The sequence below is a fragment of the Gobio gobio genome (assembly GCF_949357685.1).
Source record: "Gobio gobio genome assembly, chromosome: 4".
In the NCBI taxonomy this organism is placed as follows: Eukaryota; Metazoa; Chordata; class Actinopteri; order Cypriniformes; family Gobionidae; genus Gobio; species Gobio gobio.
In genome coordinates this window covers 26,403,305-26,423,826 of record NC_137100.1, presented here as the reverse complement: position 1 = coordinate 26,423,826, position 20,522 = coordinate 26,403,305, and the positions used below count along the sequence as shown (strand labels likewise).

The window sequence follows — 20,522 nt, the reverse complement described above, 5'->3', positions numbered from 1 at the left end:
AGAACTAGGCATATTATTGACGCGTAAAAATGTGGTTTATGCATTGAAACGCAATTGCTAGCCGGTATTGTTCTGTCAAATTACGTAAAATGTCTATGGGACCTTCATAGTTCAAATCTGGACGTTGTAATGGGTATTTTTGTAATTAAGACTACAGCTTTGAACAAAACACTTTCAACTTTGTGAGGCTCGCACCAGTCTCTGCCTCACGCGCATTTGTTTATATTTCACGTGCGCGTACAGTTCGCTCATTGCTTTCATCCCGTTTTTCGCCGCTTCTTACTGGGGTTTCTTCCTCTTTTTGTGACAATAGACGGTCCATTCTAATCGGGTTTCAAAGTAAATAGCAGCGCAGGGGCGAGCGCAATGTAAATTGTGCTTGTCAGAGCCCTCAGTCGTAGGTAGCGAGGAGCGAGGACTCTAACCAATGGAGTGAAGGAGGCTTGGCTAACCTTAGCCTCCCATTTTCTCTCTCCCCCCCGATGCAGGGTTCTGACCAGTCAGTCGCCTTTGATTATCAGTTGCCAGCAGCCCCTCTCTTGGCTCCTTGACACGAGCACCATATAAGGCGCAGCGATCTCCATAGAAACGTGTCAGTTTCAATAGTAGTGTCAAAGTTCACTATATACAGACATTCGCGCAGATCTCCGTTTCGGAAACATTGCTCCGCTGGTACTCCCGTTAAAACGCATTCTTTTTTGAGTCTCTGCTTCTTACATATTCCATTAGTTGTTTTTTTTTCTTTTTATCCTTGCTCTGTTCCTACTGGAGAGGTGAAACTACATAGGCACTCGGGCGACGTTGTTTTTTTTTTCTTTCGCCGGACCAGATGAGCTTTATTCATGAACATAGATAGAGAAATCCGTTCTTCAGTGTTTCCTCCTCTTCAACCGCGAAGACGGAGAGAGGAGCAAGGAAGAAAAAAGAGGGGAATTTATTTTGCACAGCACTTTGGATCTCCGGTCCACCAGAAAGCTATTATTTTTGCTTCAACGTGAAGAATTTTTATCGCGGTATTTTTTAAGAAAACAGATTTTTTATTATTACGACTGGGATCGCTTTCTCTATACACGATTGGGTTCCCGAATGGCTGACTGCAATTTACCTTGGAACTGGCCTCCCGACAACTGCATATCCTGATCGGGTTGCTTTCTATCGACTGCGGTATTTTGAATGTATTGATCATTTTCTGCTTCTACTTTTTTCCCTATGAGATTGAGTGCTCCGATTTGAATTCGCGCTGCCGTTCGTCCAAGACTTCCCTTTTCCCTGCTCCGATATCCGAGCGACCAGTTCGCTTGAAAGCACTTTTCGGGCCCGAGATATGGCAATGGTAGTTAGCGTCTGGCGAGATCCGCAGGAAGACGTGGCCGGAGGACCTCCGAGCGGCCCCAATCCAGCAGCTCAGCCGGCGAGGGAGCAACAGCAGGCGGCGTCAGCGGCACCACACACTCCGCAGACACCCAGTCAGCCAGGACCCCCGTCCACACCAGGGACGGCTGGCGACAAGGGCAGCCAGAATTCTGGACAGAGTCAGCAGCATATAGAATGTGTTGTTTGCGGGGACAAATCGAGCGGCAAGCACTATGGTCAATTCACCTGCGAAGGATGCAAAAGTTTCTTCAAGAGGAGTGTCCGAAGGAACTTAACATATACATGTCGTGCCAACAGGAACTGTCCTATTGACCAGCACCATCGTAATCAGTGCCAATATTGTCGGCTGAAGAAATGTTTAAAAGTGGGCATGCGGCGGGAAGGTGAATATATTTTTCTTAACGCAACACACTATTGCTACACACTGTTGTATTGCTCAGAGCCAGTTACAGCTCGCACTATACACATACAAACGTGAAATAAATTTGCTGTGATTGCTTACTAAAGAGTGTCAGAGGGCGCGTACAAGCAGTAGTAAATCCGCTCGCATAGGCAAGATCAGCATACATCTAATGGTAATATTGTTCACATAGATAGACAAGCGTCATATGCACCCATTTCAACTCAGCCAATTACATGAGATATTAAAGTCACCCATGAACACTGTATGTGTGTAAAAGAGAGAAAGAGAAGGATGAAGTGTGTATATGCGCGCGCGTGCGTGCTGAAAGACTGCACAAGACTGCCGAAAAGCCTACTACACGCACTAGCCTCATGTTGTATACCTAAATGTAATAAGGGTCTATAGTTTTATCTTTGGAAATAAGATGTGTGTCTGTTTTTACGCCGTAGCCTAGAGTAAACGTTTAGAGGCCTGTCTGTCCCCTCAAAGCCTAAGCTGTATGCGAACAATGGCCTTTGCAAGTCTACTCTTAATAAACCGAGTAGAACGAAACTGCTATTAAAAACCTCTACATTGTCTTAAAATGAGAAATAGTTAAACGTAAGATAATTAATATGCATTTTTGCTTGTTCTAAATAATAACAACAAAGTCTTTGTGATCGATTTGTGGATAACATTTTTTTTGGTTGTTTCAGAGTTAGTATCTTATTAAATTGCCTGTAAACTTATTGGGCTACTACACACAAATATATGTATATTACAGGCATTTTATGTCAAAGTATTGGTGCAGCATTTCTAACAAGAAAGAGGCTACTGGAATTTAAGTAGTTCCACTGAATAGCCGAGATTTAAGCTCCTCGTTCACAATGTTTACAATATGCAAATCAAACAAAAAGCATTAAAAATGCCCATGTAGCCTACGTGTGTACGTGTGTGTGAAGGCAAAACCCGAGAAAGAGTTAGAGAGTGTTTGTATTTCTCAATAATAGCCATTGAAGTTCATAAACAAAGGTAAACGTCACAATCTAATAACCGATGCAACAAGGACCGTGTGAAAGTATTTTTTTTTTAAAAGCAGTGCCGTAAATAGTTTGTAATTTAGAATATTTCCGTGGATTTTAAACAGCAGTCCAGACTACTCATGCACTCGAAGTAAAGCTTCCACGTCAATGATGTTTCTCAGTTCTAGATGTACATTTCCTCTCCCTTTCTTTCTTTTTGTCAGCGGTTCAGCGAGGAAGAATGCCTCCAACCCAACCGAACCCGGGCCAATACGCGCTAACGAACGGGGATCCTCTGAATGGTCATTGCTATCTCTCCGGATACATCTCGTTACTACTTCGGGCCGAGCCTTATCCTACGTCTCGCTATGGCAGCCAGTGCATGCAACCCAATAATATTATGGGGATCGAAAACATCTGTGAGCTTGCGGCTCGTCTGCTCTTCAGTGCTGTGGAATGGGCGAGGAACATCCCTTTCTTTCCCGACCTGCAGATCACCGACCAGGTGTCCCTACTCAGACTGACATGGAGCGAGTTATTTGTGCTAAACGCGGCTCAGTGCTCCATGCCCCTACATGTGGCCCCACTGCTTGCCGCTGCCGGCCTGCACGCCTCGCCTATGTCGGCGGACCGCGTCGTGGCCTTCATGGATCACATTCGTATCTTCCAGGAACAGGTCGAGAAGCTCAAAGCACTCCACGTCGATTCTGCAGAATACAGCTGCATTAAGGCAATAGTGCTCTTCACATCAGGTGAGTGTGTGAGACGAGGCCTACTTACAGACATAAGGGGGCAATGCAATACGGGGTGGAGAAGCTTCGGCATCGCAGCTATAGCTCACTAGTGGGCCTAAGGCGGGCTTTATACTGTAAAATGTCTTTAATAATGTAATAAAGTGGTAGGCCTTTTTCAAATGTATTTAAAAGACATTGACAAATATTTAATGTAATACAAAATGTAATAGGCCTATTTTGTAGTCGTCAGGAATTATATTTATAGACTATTTTGCAATATTCAATTTATGAGCTTGAAAATGCATTTCACAGTAATTCTATGTGTTCAAAAATATTTAGGCCAATATTTGTACAATCAGGTGTAGATCTCGTTCAGAATATCGTTCTTAAATCGGCTCAAGCTTAACCACTGTTCACAGTTGTGCACAATACCACAGTGTACATACACAAATATACATCTGGGGCCTTCTCTGTTGAGAAAAGGTGACTAGTGAGGCCTTTATCATTAATAATTGCTTTTAAGCTAGGGTGATATTTAAAAATGATATTTAGTAGGCTATGAACTCGCAGAAATATCCGTCAGACTAGTGTCTGTCAATTTAACGATGGGTTAATTTGCCAAATAGAAAAAAAAGCTATAACAAAACAATGATCGACACCAAATTACCCTCACACCTCTAGCATTGTAATTGATGTCTATAATATATTAGTATTTTTCTGGGCAACAGACGATAGTAAAGCGCACAGTTGTTATTGATATTATGACAACGTAATATTAATACATGTAATATTTTATGTCTTAATTACGGTGATTTGATCTTCATAGGATATTAGTTAAATGAAATGTATTATATGAAATATCAACTTTAATATATTTATTTTAACAGTTATATAGGCTACGTTTTGACAAATAAAATTAAATAGTCAATACCACCCTTTAAACATCTTTGATTGTTGAGCAAAGGTCCAGGCTTAACAAACACACACACAAACATTTATATATATTGAGAGAGAGAGAGAGAGAGAGGGAGAGAGTGTGTGTGTGTGTTAAGCCTGCACCTTTGCTCATATATATATATATATATATATATATATATATATATATATATATATATATATATATATATATATAATTATCTAAACGTGTCTAAAACGAGACTAGCTTACTCATTATGTTCTGTAGTGTAGCCATACATTTTGTAGTCTTTTTCCCCTAAGGTGAAATAAGATGAGACGTTCAAGTTAATTTAAATAGGCCACGGTTCGGTTTACACTTTGTGTATTGCCTTAATTTAGTGTTGATTAGCATATGTACAGCATGCCAAAATGTAAAAACATTTGTTTATGTTCTGAACATCTAATCTTTGCCACCGAAATGTAACGTTATAGGCTATTTGTTTCTCAGTGACGTCAGTGTCACACAGAACCATTCTTAACAATGAATTGCTTACAAAGCACTCAAATAAGTTGGGTTTGGACTGGGTAGCGAATCAGAACAACTTCTAGACACTTAGGTAAATCAGGCTTTCCTAATTTATAAGACGTGAAAGTAATATGTTTTTATAATAACTGTAGCCTATCTTCTGATTTGTTGCCAGGCCGAAGTGCAGCGTAAACTTTTGAACATATAGTCTTATGTTTCACGTGATGGATTAATAATTCGTAATGCGCCCCTTGGCTTTGCACCTTCTCGAGTTATTTCTGATTAAATGTAAATCTTAAGTAAACTATTCATACACATACGAAACCTTACATTGTATTTTGCTGAATTGTCTCTATTTTTATTACACATGCTGGCAGCAGCGGAAAGTGGCCCATGAGGTCACATTACTGAGAGATTTTAGCAAGGATTTAGCACAGTTCAGAAGTTCAGAAGGTTATTGTATTTGACCGCAGTGTGTTCTAGTCCAGTACAATTAAGATCAGTCGCCGAGGCATGTTGCACACAACGCCCTTACACTTTAGGTCTTAAATTGAACAGAACGTAAACTCTTATTTAGAATATCTTCAACACAGCCGCCATATTAGAATGCTGATAAAATACGTATTGGCCTGGCGATGGTGTTCAAGAGAAAGGACGTTTGGCTGGACTAAGTAGTCCCAATGGCTGAGCAATGTGTTTACTGCGTTCATGCGGTAGGCTATTTGCAAACATGTTTGACGTACTGTCATTAATTGACATACACTATTTTTTTTAAATACATGTCCTTTTCTGAAATTTAGGCGATTGTGTCCTCAAGCAAGTCCACGGTCATAAAATGTGATTGCTTCCAGCGGCCTTGTCTCCTCATTCAAACTCACAGCAGAGGCAACTGCTGGTACAGGGAATCGGACGAGGAATGACTCGGTAGCATCTGGAAAGCAATTAGGTTATAATTCGGTTATTACCATGCCAAATTCTCTGTCAAATATTTCCATATTTGACACAGACTTGAGCGCCTTCTCCATCCTCTTCAGATGAGCTTATATGCACCCTCGTCCTCTCGAACTCTTTGTTTAGTCTGATTTGTGAGCGTGCATGTGGTATGTCCCCTACAACGCAGGGAATACGTTCTGTTACTCTTGAGGGATTGCACAGTCGTATTGTTTATTTATATTACAGGCAGCCTCATACGCTGCGTGATGCATGATGTTGGGCTCGTGTTTGTTCATCTCACTTTGTCAACAACACGTAATGCTGATGCTGAATGATAACCTGGGCCTCTTCTGTGCTGTGTTTTGTCTACTCAGACGCTTGCGGCCTGTCAGATGCTGCACACATCGAGAGCCTGCAAGAGAAGTCTCAGTGCGCCCTGGAGGAGTACGTGAGGAGCCAGTACCCGAACCAGCCCAGTCGCTTTGGCAAGCTTTTGCTGCGACTGCCTTCTCTCCGCACTGTCTCTTCGTCAGTAATTGAACAGCTGTTCTTCGTTCGCTTGGTAGGTAAAACTCCCATTGAAACCCTCATCAGGGATATGTTATTATCCGGGAGCAGCTTCAACTGGCCCTACATGTCCATTCAATGATCCGAATGAGCGAGTGAAACAAAAAAGACTAAAGGACCAAAATTCTGCAAGCCCTTTCAAGAAGACTATATATATAGGACCTAATTTCTGACCACTTAGGAAGACTCTCTTTTTTGTCTTCTGGGACCGAAATGGAATATGTAATGTACAAAGATTAAAGAACTGGACGTACTCCCGTGCAAATCCATCGCCGTCATCAAGAACACTCTCCATTTTGTAAAATACTAGTCTTTATTTTCATTTTCTTTTTTTTTGTTCTTTTTTTTTTGTAAAGAACAAAATACGTACAAATAAAATGAAGAACATCATATGCGCAGTAAATGAGCAAGACTTAGCGGGAAAGAAATTTCCAAGCAATTATAAGAAATGTCCTGTGTCTATGTATCTCTGTTTTGTATTTTTTCTGGTTCTAAACCAGTTTTTTCTGTGATTCTATACTAATGATTTTTGATATAACCTTTTGCTTCTTATAATGAGTGCGATATATGTTGTTGAAGAAATGTTCTCCAAGAATTAAAATTGAAGTGAGAATTTAAAAATAAAGAAAAACATTAGACAAATAAGACACAGTCTAATCGCAATGACAATTTCACTGATGGTTGAGCCTTCCCCCACTTGATGCTATGGACATGCAACTTCGGCAAATCTGACCTCATGGACATTTTAAAGGAGAGGACACCGGTGAAACTTTTTCTTGGTCGTATGTGTGTGCGAGTGTGTGTGTTGAGTCAATCATCAGTCAGAGATAAAAGACATGAAAAGTCAAAAGCACTTTTAATATATCATTTTCAAATACATTTTGTTTGTTTCGTCTTGATATTTCCGCTATTTCTTTTTTTTATTGGATGTTGCCTTTCATTTTTGCTCAATCCATGATATGCCTGTGCAGAAGGGTCGCGTGAAGTTGTGTGATGGTGACTATACTATTAAAAAGGAAATAGGCAACACTTGTCTCGCTCTCAGCAAATTCAATGTTCTACATGATATTAATGAGCTGTTTTAAGGTATTTGGGGTGTGCTTTTACATGGATGCATATTTCTGTTTGGTAAGGGAGGCCAACAAAAACACATAGGTTGGTTTCATCTGTATATTGACACAAAATGTGAAGCCCATCAAGAAGAGTTTTGAAATACTGTAAAACCCCTATTGAATCCCACACGTTACAATTGCAGGCATTCGATTACTTTTGGTGCCATATTTATTCTCTGTGTTTTGGGGAGCACGTGCGTTTTATATATTAGCGGGAGTCAGCATCGTGCGCTGAATAAGATTTCTGTGACGTTGCTGCCGACTGGTTCAAAGATCTATGCCTGTTTCAGCGCATTAAAGTTTAATATTTTTCCCAGGCTGAACTGAAAGGCTTGCTCATAGTCAAAGGGAAGATATAGCTGCATAAATGCCGTCCCTCTAATAAGGCAATGGGGGTTTCTTCTCCTATCACCAGAGTTTTGAGAAACGAAGTGGAGAGAAGAAGAAAACAAATCCATCTAAACTCGTAGACTATTATTATATGGAGGTGATCGCGAAAGGATCTGTGTTAGGACAGATGTTTTCACTAGGAACGCAGCAGCAGTTATATGTGTGATCAATCTAAGATATGTATAATGCCGCATGTAAGCCGGTCGATAGGAGCACTAAATGTGATGTATTGTACCGAGATAGAGAGAAATTCACGTGCAGCCTCATATGATTGGTTTAGAACCATGAAAGGAAATCACTTGATGCTCATACATGCGCGATTGTCCTTCATAAACAAGTAAATACATCTTACGTCTGATGTTTACGGTGTTTTTATAAGTACAATGATAAGAACTTTCGCTGACCCCGAATGTCACTAAATATTTTACTGAGCGCTACTCTTTGCATTCATCTGTTGTTTCACATAAAGAGAGAATGACCTAACAGAAATAATATGCGGGTTTGACTATGACCTAATTATTCGGCATTCAGACTATTTTTCAGTAAACCTGGTAATACTGGCGTTGACAAACGTTTAATTTAAATAATCTATTAGCCTTTAATATCTATTTGTGTTTCAGCATTTAAAGCGGCTGCAACAAACCACATTGGCAAAATATTCTGTTTTATTTGTATATTCGAAATTTGTATATTCGAAATGTATATTCGAAATCTATATATGTTCGATGGGGAAAATCAGAGTTAATTTCATTAAATAATCTGTAGTAGTATATACACTCTTAAGAGGGGCTGTTAGCTTGTTGGTGAGGAAGTTAACGATCAAATGACTCTACATCGCTTTGCACCATACGTTAAGAATTTCCATCTAAAAAAAAGTCAAACGCAAGCGTGACCATATACTTTTTGTGATTATGACGTCTGAATTAAATATGGTCAGGATAGGCTATTAGGAAAAAAAGATGCAATACACAAAGGAATTATGTGGAGGACAAGTCGGAGAGACCTTGTTGCTGGAAACCAAACAAGGACTAGCTTTAAATGTGCTGATATAGTCAATATGTTGTCAATTTTTAAATCAAAGTCAGTAGGCCTTAAATTACCCAAATATGACAACAAAGGCAATTGTGCCCTTGTTTTCTTATAATGCTTCGACTAAGGTGTTGACCATCGCATTGAGCTGAAATTTTAAACACTTTCATGTTCAGCAGTAATGAGATCAAAATCCCTGAAGATTTTTCCCTCTGTTTCACGGGAAATAGCAGAATGAGAGGAACACATTCTATTGAGATTTACATTTGTTGGACTTGAGGCTATATAAAGCAATAGTTGCTAAGGACTGAATTCGTGCCATGTGTTCCTAATTAACAACGCAAAATTATCCATAAAAGAACATGAATCATATATGCAACAAGAAAAGGGCTATTCTAGTCTCATTGTGAGATGAATTTCGGCCTATATCTTATATACTAATGCACGACTATTTGAATATAACTTTCGTTACTTGTTCTCTACTGCGATCATTTTAAATGCACATGTTTTCATGATTGTCAGTCAGTGGTTTCAGTCGATTTCTCCACTCAGATCTAAAGTGGGTTAGGAGGTTAGCATGGCAGATTTACCTCACGAAAAAGACTACCAAAGGACTAAGACATACAGTTTTCCAGCAGAAAATAAATAGTCACTGCGGGCTTGGAATGTAACTGATGTTAGCTTAGTCACGCTTGACTGAGGTACGAGTGTTTATCTGACACATTTAGGATATTCGGACATAATTTATGGTTTTTGATGTCTGTGTGGAGGGGAAGAACGGAGTTGGACATTTGTGTTATTTCGAGCTGGGCCTTTGGTCATCACACTGGTATATCCAAACCAAGCTAAAAGTGTGTTATTTATTTTCATTTATTAACCTACATGCGAATGGGATTTTCATAGTGTTCATAGTCAACACTTCATAGTGTTATTTCTTTGTTTAAGCTTGTTAATGTGACATCATGTAAGATCTATCTATCTATCTATCTATCTATCTATCTATCTATCTATCTATCTATCTATCTATCTATCTATCTATCTATCTATCTATCTATCTATCTATCTATCTATCTATCTATCTATCTATCTATCTATCTATCTATCTATCTATCTATCTATCTATCTATCTATCTATCTATCTATCTATCCAGTCATCCCTCCATTGTGCAATACGCACATTATGTGTAGATAAATAGTGTTAAATTCAAGTGGAAGGTAATGTGGGGGAAGATGTTGTTTGAAAAATGTTGTTTGAAATTCTTGTGCGTTTTGCACCTTAATTACACAAATTGCCTGTTTACATTGTGCCACAGAGGCCATATGCAGGCTATGACGCTACATTTCTGTTAACATTCTCAATGATCACTGCATAATTCTACGTCCACAGAGCTCCCAGCAAGCTTAAGCCGTGGATCAAATCCAACACAACAGGATATAAAATATCCCCAGTTGTGAACGTAACATAAGGCGACGCCTGTGCTTGCATGTGTGTGTGTGTGTGTGTGTGTGTGTGTGTGTGTGTGCGTGCGTGACTTAGTTGAACCGTAGAGTTGTGTCGTATGTGTGTTCCACTTCGACAGTGTGTGTGTGGTCGGGCCTGGTGTGAGGTATAGGGAGGCGAGAAAGCACAGATCGCTGTGTAAGCGATCCCTTTGTGTTGATTTAGGTAGACGTTTGCTGTATATAACGTTCAAGGCTGATAATATCATTGCCTCGCCAGATAAATAAAGCTTTGGCCAAACCATCGGGTCAGCTATCGATCCCTTCTGCGTGCAGAGAGAAAGGGAATGAGACGGCACAGGGACAGAGAAAAAGAGGGGGTCTCTTATTAGCATTCCATACCCATGACCGACCACTGACAAGTAAAAGAGATATCTAGCTCAACGCCATCTCCTGCTCTGCATACTTTTCATTGGATAATAAAGTTCACTTGGCTTATTGTCAATGAAGCAATAAGGATATAAAAAAACGACAAACAAAACCACATCGTTTTAAATATTTATTATATAATCATGAATGCAAATAATTTGTGAACACACTTGAGTCAAGGTTTCTGAGTGTGAATAACATTTCAAATTAAGTTTTTAGATGGGGGATTTTTTTTGCATGAAAAAAATTGTGGAAATTGTTTCCTTTTTTACACGAAGCAACTGATCTTCTTAAAGTGTGGCACTGATAAGTAGTCAATTTGCACAAATTGCAAATATATCTATTTACAGTTTCTTAACACTGGAAACTTTTACACGAGGGAATTGGTGCAAGTCCCAAATAATAATCATAATAATAATAATAACGCGATGAAATCTTGTCCAACAATGACAGCTTTTATCGTTTAGTTAGAGTTTTCTCCAAACGTTTTTTTTTTCACTCCCACCCATCGTCCCGTCTTTATCTTTCTTTGTTGTTTTAAAATATGCATGTCTCTCCGGAATGCTAGTCACGGGTCCAAACTTTGCGTCCAACCTCCCACATGAAATGATCCCCCTTAAAGGGGGCTCAATATGTCTCAATCTGCACTTCGGTTCACTCAAAGCTTTTGGGTACAGGGGACAGACTCTAGAAAAAGCATAAATTAAAGGACAAGTCATCGAAGAGCGACTTTATCAGCACGTCTTGACGAAGAGTGGGGACAGCGACAGCAAGATTTTAAAGAATTGAGCAGATGTCCTCCAAAAAAGTAAGAAAATTTGTTTTCATTTCGTCCCCCTTAAACGCGCGTGTGTGTTAGGGCTCCCGGATGCGCGCGCCTGTGGAAGAGTGTGCGTGAACGCGCGTTGTGGTAGAATAGCTCAATAGAGATGGAGAGAGAGAGCGGAGGTGGAGGGAGGGAGCTCTGTGGGAAAGCAAGAGACTAGAGGATGTCTCGACGTGCGTGTATGTATGACTCTGACTGTCATTAACAACAAATCAATCAACACGTGGCATTTAAACTCGAAAGTGCCAGCTTTCCGTGTTTGTCTGTGTGCTGAAGAAATAAATCATTGCCGGAAAGGGAGCTTTGGGGAGCGGAAAGTTTGCTTTGAAAGGGAAACGTGAAACAAGAGGTAACCGAGTCGAGGCGAAGCAGACGTAGTTTAACTGCGAAATATAAAATAGCCTACGCTTTCGGTCTTATTTTTAATAAGCGGGTTATCGTAAGATTTTCGGCAGCAATTAATGTAACTTAAGAGTTTCGGAGATAACCGTGAATTTGTTGATTTTAAGAGACGATTATAAATATTCTTATAATCTTCGGTAGCCTACTCCATCGGGAAAAAATTAAAAGCTTGCTTGTTACGTTTTTCATAGATAGACAGAGGACGGGTTTCTTCATTCAGTTTTCCCTTCAAGAACAGTAAACATGCTGACGTCAGATTATCGTGAGATCTTCAAGACAAAGCGCATATAATTAGTGCATATTCAGTGATGCAAATATGTTTCCATAGACATAGGCTACACAAGCACATTTTCTGATCCTTACCACATGGGCAGTAAAGAAATGTCGTTGCTACATACCTGATAACGTCCTGGCTTTTCAGCAATATTTACTGCCCGTTTTTATAATACACAACAGATGGTTTGCGCCTGTGCTACCGCAGCCAGCGACACTCCCAATTTTTACTCAGCAGCATTTTGTTGCACTTGCGCTTAAGGGACTAAATTAATAATGACCCACTTTTCATATGCAGACAGCTATAAATATATATACTTGATATAGCCTACATATTTTTTACATGTTCATACACATTAAAATGTTTGTAGCCTAATTATTGAGATATGCAGACAGCTATAAATATATATACTTGATATAGCCTACATATTTTTTACATGTTCATACACATTAAAATGTTTGTAGCCTAATTATTGAGATATCTATCTATCTATCTATCTATCTATCTATCTATCTATCTATCTATCTATCTATCTATCTATCTATCTATCATCTATCTATCTATCTATCTATCTATCTATCTATCTATCTATCTATCTATCTATCATCTGTCTGTCTATCTGTCTATACATATTTAATTTTTATAAACACAACATAAAACAAATAACCAAGCATTTTAGTAACTAATTCGCAGCAGGCTGCCTGACAGGCTTGGTGAATTATGTTGTGGTTAATATTGCCCTAATTTCGTTTTTATTTGCCTAATTTCTCAGCATGACTTCTATTTTCTTTCATAATAAATGACTGAAGCGTTTTGTCGAGGGATATTTTTCATCCCAGTTATATAGACCGGGTCTTGACAGAGGCATTATCTCTCTTGCTCTAGTGTTGGTCCCTGCCACGGCTCTCTGATCCCACGCCTTTTCCCCCTTTATGCTGCCTGTCTTGCCTATAGTTGTCGCAATTTGTGCGTTTGATAAATACATACGCAGTCCCCCACTTCCAACAAGACGAGAAAACGTTTCTATAGTAGCTCAACGGCACTATGAGTTTAAATGTAAAAGGTACAATGACGGTGAACGCTTACTACAAAAGTAACGTGAACATACAAACTGTCGATGGATATATATATATATATATATATATATATATATATATATATATATATATATATATATATATATATATATATATATATATATATATATATATATATATATATATATATGGGGGGGGGCACTCACTGTACCACTGTAGCCTACTCACTGTTACAGTAGCCTAATGCATAAGTTGCAGAACCTACTCAAATAGTGAGGCTATCAAAGGTCTGACATTCTCTCTGTGTGTGTGTGTGTGTGTGTGTGTGTGTGTGTGTGTGTGTGTGTGTGTGTGTGTGTGTGTGTGTGTGTGTGTGTGTGTGTGTGTGTGTGTGTAAATGTATAAAAAAAAAAAAAAATTTATATATATATATATATATATATATATATATATATATATATATATATATATATATATATATATATATATATATATATATATATATATATAGTTGGATGCTTTAAATGTTGTTGACATTTTACATGACGTAAATATTTAAAAGGCCGTTATTTGTTAGTGAAGATAGCTACTTCTTTTAAGGCCTGATGCGGAAACGTCTTCTTTATGGATAAGAAGCCACATCTCTCAACATCCACTGGCTAAGCCACAAAGCCAGTCTTCTCGTGCGCTCAAATATGTGTGCGCGCTCACGTGCAATTGTCTGTGTATGTCTAAAAATGGGGGTCGGTCTGAGGATTCGAGGAAGGGAGAGAGAAGGTGGGTTCGTCCGTTCTTGCAGAATGACCTGGACCCACTCTTAAAAACAATCCATGCAATTTATGGTATTAATCTGAATGTGGTGTGGTGTTCCGTCTATTAGAGTCGAAAACGTATTTGTGTTGCTAAAGCTTTTCTTTCCTCTTTTTATGATTAATCAGAATGCAAGGAAGTCTGAACCGTTACCAAAGGCACTCCCAAATATCCCATCCACTATAGAGCTATCTCTGTGCAGTATTTATCCCTGAAATTCAAGCCCCTGCCCCCCGACGTCCAAATTCATTTGCATTCGTTGATGATATCAATAAAGAATAGCAGGGATCCTATTTGGTTGGGGCAGGGCTGGGGGAAGGTGGCTTATTTGGTCAAAACTGGACAGAGAGGACGAAGACCCTGAGGTCAGCTGACCATTCAGTGATAGGTGGCGGGAGGCGGGGGGGTCTGGAGAGGCTTATTTGAGAGCAGGCGTGTTTGTAGCCAGGCAATGAAAAGGAGTCAACCACAAAGCTCGACATACTTCAAATACACCCCATCACGTCTTCAGTCTTACCTCTCAACGGCAAAATCGGAGGAAAGGAAGCTATTTCTTTAAGAGGGTAGCCTAAATGTTCCAAGTTTGCTTTAGTTTTTGCACCGTACGGGTGTTGAAATGATCACAACTACCAACATTCAAATCTTTAAAGACATACTAAGATCTGCACTTAGCCAAATTACATGACATTTAAAAATAATGCGACAGTGTATCAAAACATCTCCATTTATGATTATATTTCAGTGCAGCAGCGCATCTTGAGCCTCTCGTTACGCAAATTCGTGTAACTCCTATATTGTATTATAAAAGGGGAAACTCAACTATCCTTTAAACAAATAGCAAATGGCAAGAGGGATTGTGCGTGGCTAAATGTGGAAATGTTGTATGAGGCCTGTCGTCAAACGGCTCATTGGACGAGCTACGGCCAATCCGCATGTGGACCTTTCAATCATTTCAAGCTGAAGGACGAGGTCCATGTCTTTAGTTAATAAAGAAAATTACCAAATGTATTTGCATACGTTTTTATATAGGCCTATGTAACATTTTTCTTCATATATATATATATATATATATATATATATATATATATATATATATATATATATATATATATATATATATATATATATATATATATATATATATATATATATATATATATATATATATATATATATAAAGTGGTAAATTATAAATTGATAAAGGTTAGAAAAACATGCAATTGTGCTGAGGGGGAAAAAAAGATATGTTGTCGATGTAGCCAGAGTATTATTAACCAAGGAAATAAAAAGGCTTAGGCTATAATTTCACTGATATGAAAACGAATGAGTAGATTCTTAACATAATGAAAACGCATGAACTGTATATGAAAACCATCAGATGGCCATCTCTGTGCATATTAATTTGAAGATTTTATTTATTTATTTATTTGCATACAGTCCTGAACGATACAGTTTATAAGCTATTTTTGGATAACACTTGCTTAACCTTTTCTTCTTGCAGCTGACTTTGTGAAACTTCCATTTAATGTAACCTTATAAAGATGCACAGATTGGCAACACGTTGGGCTCAGAATATACAAGCCTCCACTACGGCATAATAATCCTCTGTACTTTCGTTCATTCAGACAGGTTCAGAAGTGTAGCAGAAGTATATCAACTTTTAAATAAAATGCACGGTTCAAAGTCACCACCATATTCTAAAGTGAATCATATAGCCTACTGTTATTATGGTAATAATTGAACATAACGCACAGTTTTCTCTGTTCCAAATGATCATTATGACCAGTGATTAGCTTGTTATTCCTAGAAGATACCTGGACAATAGTTCGACCATGGAAAGTTTTATATCGTTTTTACACTTCTCTCTGGTGTGTAGTCAGATTCCTGTGAGGTCGGGGGATGGCGGCTTTGTTGGTACTCTGGCGTTCTCATGCCTTGTAAAGGGTGCTGTCTAGAGCTGTTTGTTTCTCTCTTTATTTGCTAGATGGCGCTCTGTGTTCTGGGACCCTCAGTTAGAGGAACAAACGGTCCTCAGTTTATTCTTTTCCCGTTTGCCATTGTTCATCCACACACCGTTTAAAGCCTTTTTCTCGTTTAGTCCTTCACACATTGGACTCGGAAAACACATATTTGAATGTGCAGTGAAATGATAATTATAAAAAATATTCTATGATTATATGCGGTCAATTTGTAGATGTAATTAGAGTTGTGCAGGCTGTTTTTGAGTATTTTGTGGTTTTATTTTATGATGTTATATTACATATGGTAAAGTATGCTGCTTGGGATTTGGTCATCTAATCGCTATAGACTATGAAAATCTTTATGGAATTATTAAAACGTTTTATAATACATTTATCAAAATGTCTGTTTCTGTAAATCATAAAAAACTTACAAAGCGCACCACAGATCCATTATTTGTAGCTATCATTTTGAATAATCTATGAATGATTTCAACACATTTTAAGTTGTATTCAACTCACTCAGCAATATTTCAATGGACTGCAGAGTCAATACATTTCCATGTTAAAACAAGATGATATCATTTTGAATAACGTTCTAAAATGTGTTTTAAAACCTGCGAGTCTCGGTAGATTTTCTTCTCAAAAACGCACCTATAATTTTATATTATTACATTTTAACAGACAGAAATAAGTGGATTTATTCACATTTCCTCAAAAACGCGTTTCCCCTCGAGTGTTAAGAAGATATATTGCAGCACTTACACTTTCTCTAAATAGTGGATTGTCCATATTTGACGTTGATGAATGTGCACACGACGTGGAGAACATTTAAAGATGTCGTTTAAATGTTATGCCAGATTGCTCAGCGGACGATGAGGAGCACCAGTCCGACAGGATTCACAAAAAAAATTACACCTAAAATATATATAAAAAAGAGATTATTTTACCCCTTTCTATTTTACATGACAAGGATATTATAATAGAAATATATTGGTTCAGTTTTCTGTTTTGTTTTATATCACGTGTAAATGCCGCTGTTTAGGACATCATATGTTATATATTAATATTCAGTTTGCATATTATTATTTACTTAAGTAATCCTTGAATTTATTTTATATTTTATGATAAACCACACTGTTCATTTTACGCTGGCAGAATTTTATATTTGCATTATATTCGTATATTATATTTTTATGTTTATCCAGTAGCCTAATGGTGGTGACAGCCTGTGTCCGTTAACTATAATAAAAACAGTGTGGTATCCTATCTCACACAGTTTTCCTCACAGGAGTCCCTCCTGGCCCACTCAAACCTCACCACAGAGCCGGACTGACTTTTAAGGTAACGAGAGCGTTTATGAAAATATGATCAAAACATAGCCTATTACTGTAGCCAGTATGTTTATGCTTTTGTTTGTTTCTGGGTAAAATGAGACTTCTTTAGTAGCCTAAATAGGCTAGATTGTAGACCACATTAAGTTGTTTAAAGTTGGAAAAAAATGGCATCAATTCATCTTTTACAAAAAATAAAAATAAATAAAAAATATTTGAAACATTTATTGAGATAATTATCTGAGTCTTCCCTGCTTAAAAATGCCCATAACTAATACATTACTAGTAATTAACTTATTCCAAACAGGCTAATCAAGAGGTAGTATAATTTCTAGGCTTAATATTACTGTTGTTTATTGGACAACGTAACATTCTCAAAAGCAGTTCTTAGTTTTGTTCCATAGTAGGCTAAATATGGGAGATTTGAACCATCATTTTATAGCCCCACCAGCTTGTGATAAAAGCGAAATCTGCCTGAGAAGCGGGTACAAAGCCTTTCTCGTGCTTGTGACATTGCTCGCTGTCAGGATAGTTAGCAATGTTCTAATATGGACGGTGGCTCCAGAGGCTCATCTCTTGGGGTTTTAATTAACAAGCTGTCTCAAAGCTGTAGAGATCCATCAAACAGTCTCTCCCCACCAGCAAACCCCCCCCCCCCCTTCCGTCTGAACAGTCTCGCAGCCTCTTTGGCGTTACTTGAGAGTTCTCCGTGACTCCCCATTCAGCTTTGTTCCTGTATGAATTCGCCTGCTTATCGTATGTCAGATTACATCGCAGCGTAGTTCCTATGTTTGACTTTGGGTTTGTGTTCGCATGGACTGTGAGTGAGTGAGTGAATGTGTGTGTATGCGCCTGAAGAGGTGAGGAGAATATGTCACGTTTAGAGAGGGTTCTTTATCTTATGCACAGCTAAATGAGCTATGATAAAACACAGTTGCAGTTTTCAACTTTAGCTTTTAACTCATCCACACACTCACCTAGTGCTACATCACTTGCACAACTGGATGTGAACGCCCCCCCTACGGAAAAGACAGGGGCGAGTTCAGGGTCAACAGAGAGCGCTGTCCATGGTCCTATTCAGAGGTGCCTGGGTGCTCTTATCAAATTAGATAGGACAAGTTTCAAATCGATGCCATCGCCTCTATCAGGAGACTGCCACTGGTTTACAACCTTTAACAAGCCAACCTGACAGTCAGTGCTCCAAGCGCAAATACACACCTCTGTCACGGTGATGGAGCGATCATGACCGCTAATGGACGGGGAAGAAAGGGTGAGATAACACACTAGATAACAGGTGATGGTGATCTGAATATCGTTACGAATAACGCGCATGACCAAACAAGCAAGTTTCTTTTTTTCCTAAAAAAAAATTCGAAGGTATGAATTGATACAATATATGCTATATTTAAATACAAGTAGCCTATACGATCAAAAGTTATTTCTTAACTGTGCTCGTTTTCTTTTTTTTATTTGAAAATAAATAAATACAAGTTTTATAAGTGCTTACACATACTTGTCGATCTTTTTTTAACGAGGATCATCATTAAAAAGAAATAAAACTAACAATATATATTTTTTTGTGACATCGAATATTTAATTTGACTCCGGTTGTTTCAACATCGAAAAAAACATTTGTTTCGTTGATTTATGACGTTAAAAGCTATAAAAGCCTTTAGGAAAAAACAAAATAGCCAAACAACCAAAACTAAATATTTCAGCCAATCAAATCAATGCATTAATTAAAAATCTCACTATTGTTTATGTACTTCATGAATTAAATTCATATGCAGTTTTCTTCTAGCAGGATACTTTTAATCACTGCATAATTTTGCTTTGGAGTCTGTATTTTTTCATTCTCTTAAAATTGATATTGTTAAAATTGTTGCTGTGAATAGCAATTAACTAAGCTAATCTTTTTAGCATTTTTAACACAGTATTAACCAAAATCATTTTCAAACTACAAAACAAAATAATAATAATAATAATAATAATAATAATAATAATAATAATAATAATAATAATAATAATAATCACCTCTTTATTATTTATTCACAGGGTTTTTTTTTAGTTCAATGTAGGCTTTCTCGCCTCTCATTCCGACTTTCAGATCCACTCCAGAGCACTAAGACGATACATTTGAACTTATTTTTAACTCTCGTTTTTATTTTATCTGTTTGGAATGTTACCTTTCTTTACAGTCTCACATTTTGACGTCTAAGATAAAGCGAAAAGGAAGCGCTGTTTGTCTTGCACATTGGAAGCCTAGTCAGTTTCTCATTCCGTGACAGATTTGCTTTAAGGGAGTCGCCTGAAACAATAAAGACCTATTGTTCTCGAGCTGACTTAAAAGACTATCTGGGCACATTTTATACGCCTCCAGTTCGCCCAGGTATAAGAGACCTCGTCACGTACACATCATTCCCATCAAAAGTTATGCTATCAGCTATAGTTGAATCTGGGTGGCGTTTTACATCCTGGATGCTGATTCAGATAGAGACATAAAAGAACAGGTAGTCGAAAGGAAGGACACAGCGGTTTGAAGCAGTGACGGTTGTCAGGGAGATGAGAGAGAGAGAGAGAGAGAGAGAGAGAGAGAGAGAGAGAGAGAGAGAGAGGCTGTCTATTTTGTATGAACACCGCCCTCTAAAAGCGTGACACACAGCAATGCATTTAGGAGAGGTAGAGGCGGCCTAAACGTGCAACCACGAATGGGCCGCCAATTAATGGATATTACACATTCATCCATTTTATCACCCCATATATGTGCGATATATATCACACCTTCACACTCATACACTCTCCTCTATCTACCTTGTTGCCTGTCAGGCTGTTTTTAACGGCAGTCCGTCAGACGGGCACCTCTGTGGCCTCGCTAATTTGGGTTCATTGGATGGCAATAACTTAATTTAGAGCCTCATCTTTTGGGGCGTTTCTTAATGAGGATGCGCTGTGCAATAACGCGCCGGTTATTCAGGTGGGAACAACCAGCACCGTGCACCAATGTGATTAGCCTCCAAGGAACCAGTTAAGCTTGATGAGACTCATC

The 20,522-nt window shown here is 38.3% G+C and overlaps 1 protein-coding gene across 1 annotated transcript; it reads left to right on the top strand.

Moving 5' to 3' along the window:
• The first annotated feature begins 502 nt into the window (after nucleotides 1-502).
• nr2f1a (nuclear receptor subfamily 2, group F, member 1a) lies at nucleotides 503-7,469 on the top strand. The gene is made up of 3 exons (XM_079814985.1): nucleotides 503-1,757; nucleotides 3,003-3,530; nucleotides 6,243-7,469. The coding sequence occupies exons 1-3, from the start codon at nucleotides 1,325-1,327 to the stop codon at nucleotides 6,515-6,517; spliced, it is 1,236 nt and encodes a 411-aa protein (XP_079671111.1). The 5' UTR covers nucleotides 503-1,324; the 3' UTR covers nucleotides 6,518-7,469.
• The last annotated feature ends 13,053 nt before the right edge of the window (nucleotides 7,470-20,522 follow it).

Bases quoted from the DNA above. Each gene is read 5' to 3' on its own strand.
- nr2f1a (XM_079814985.1), top strand. From the start codon at position 1,325: ATGGCAATGGTAGTTAGCGTCTGGCGAGATCCGCAGGAAGACGTGGCC. The intron at 1,758-3,002 runs GTGAATATATTT...TCTTTTTGTCAG, and splicing joins AGTGGGCATGCGGCGGGAAG to CGGTTCAGCGAGGAAGAATG. The intron at 3,531-6,242 runs GTGAGTGTGTGA...TTGTCTACTCAG, and splicing joins AATAGTGCTCTTCACATCAG to ACGCTTGCGGCCTGTCAGAT.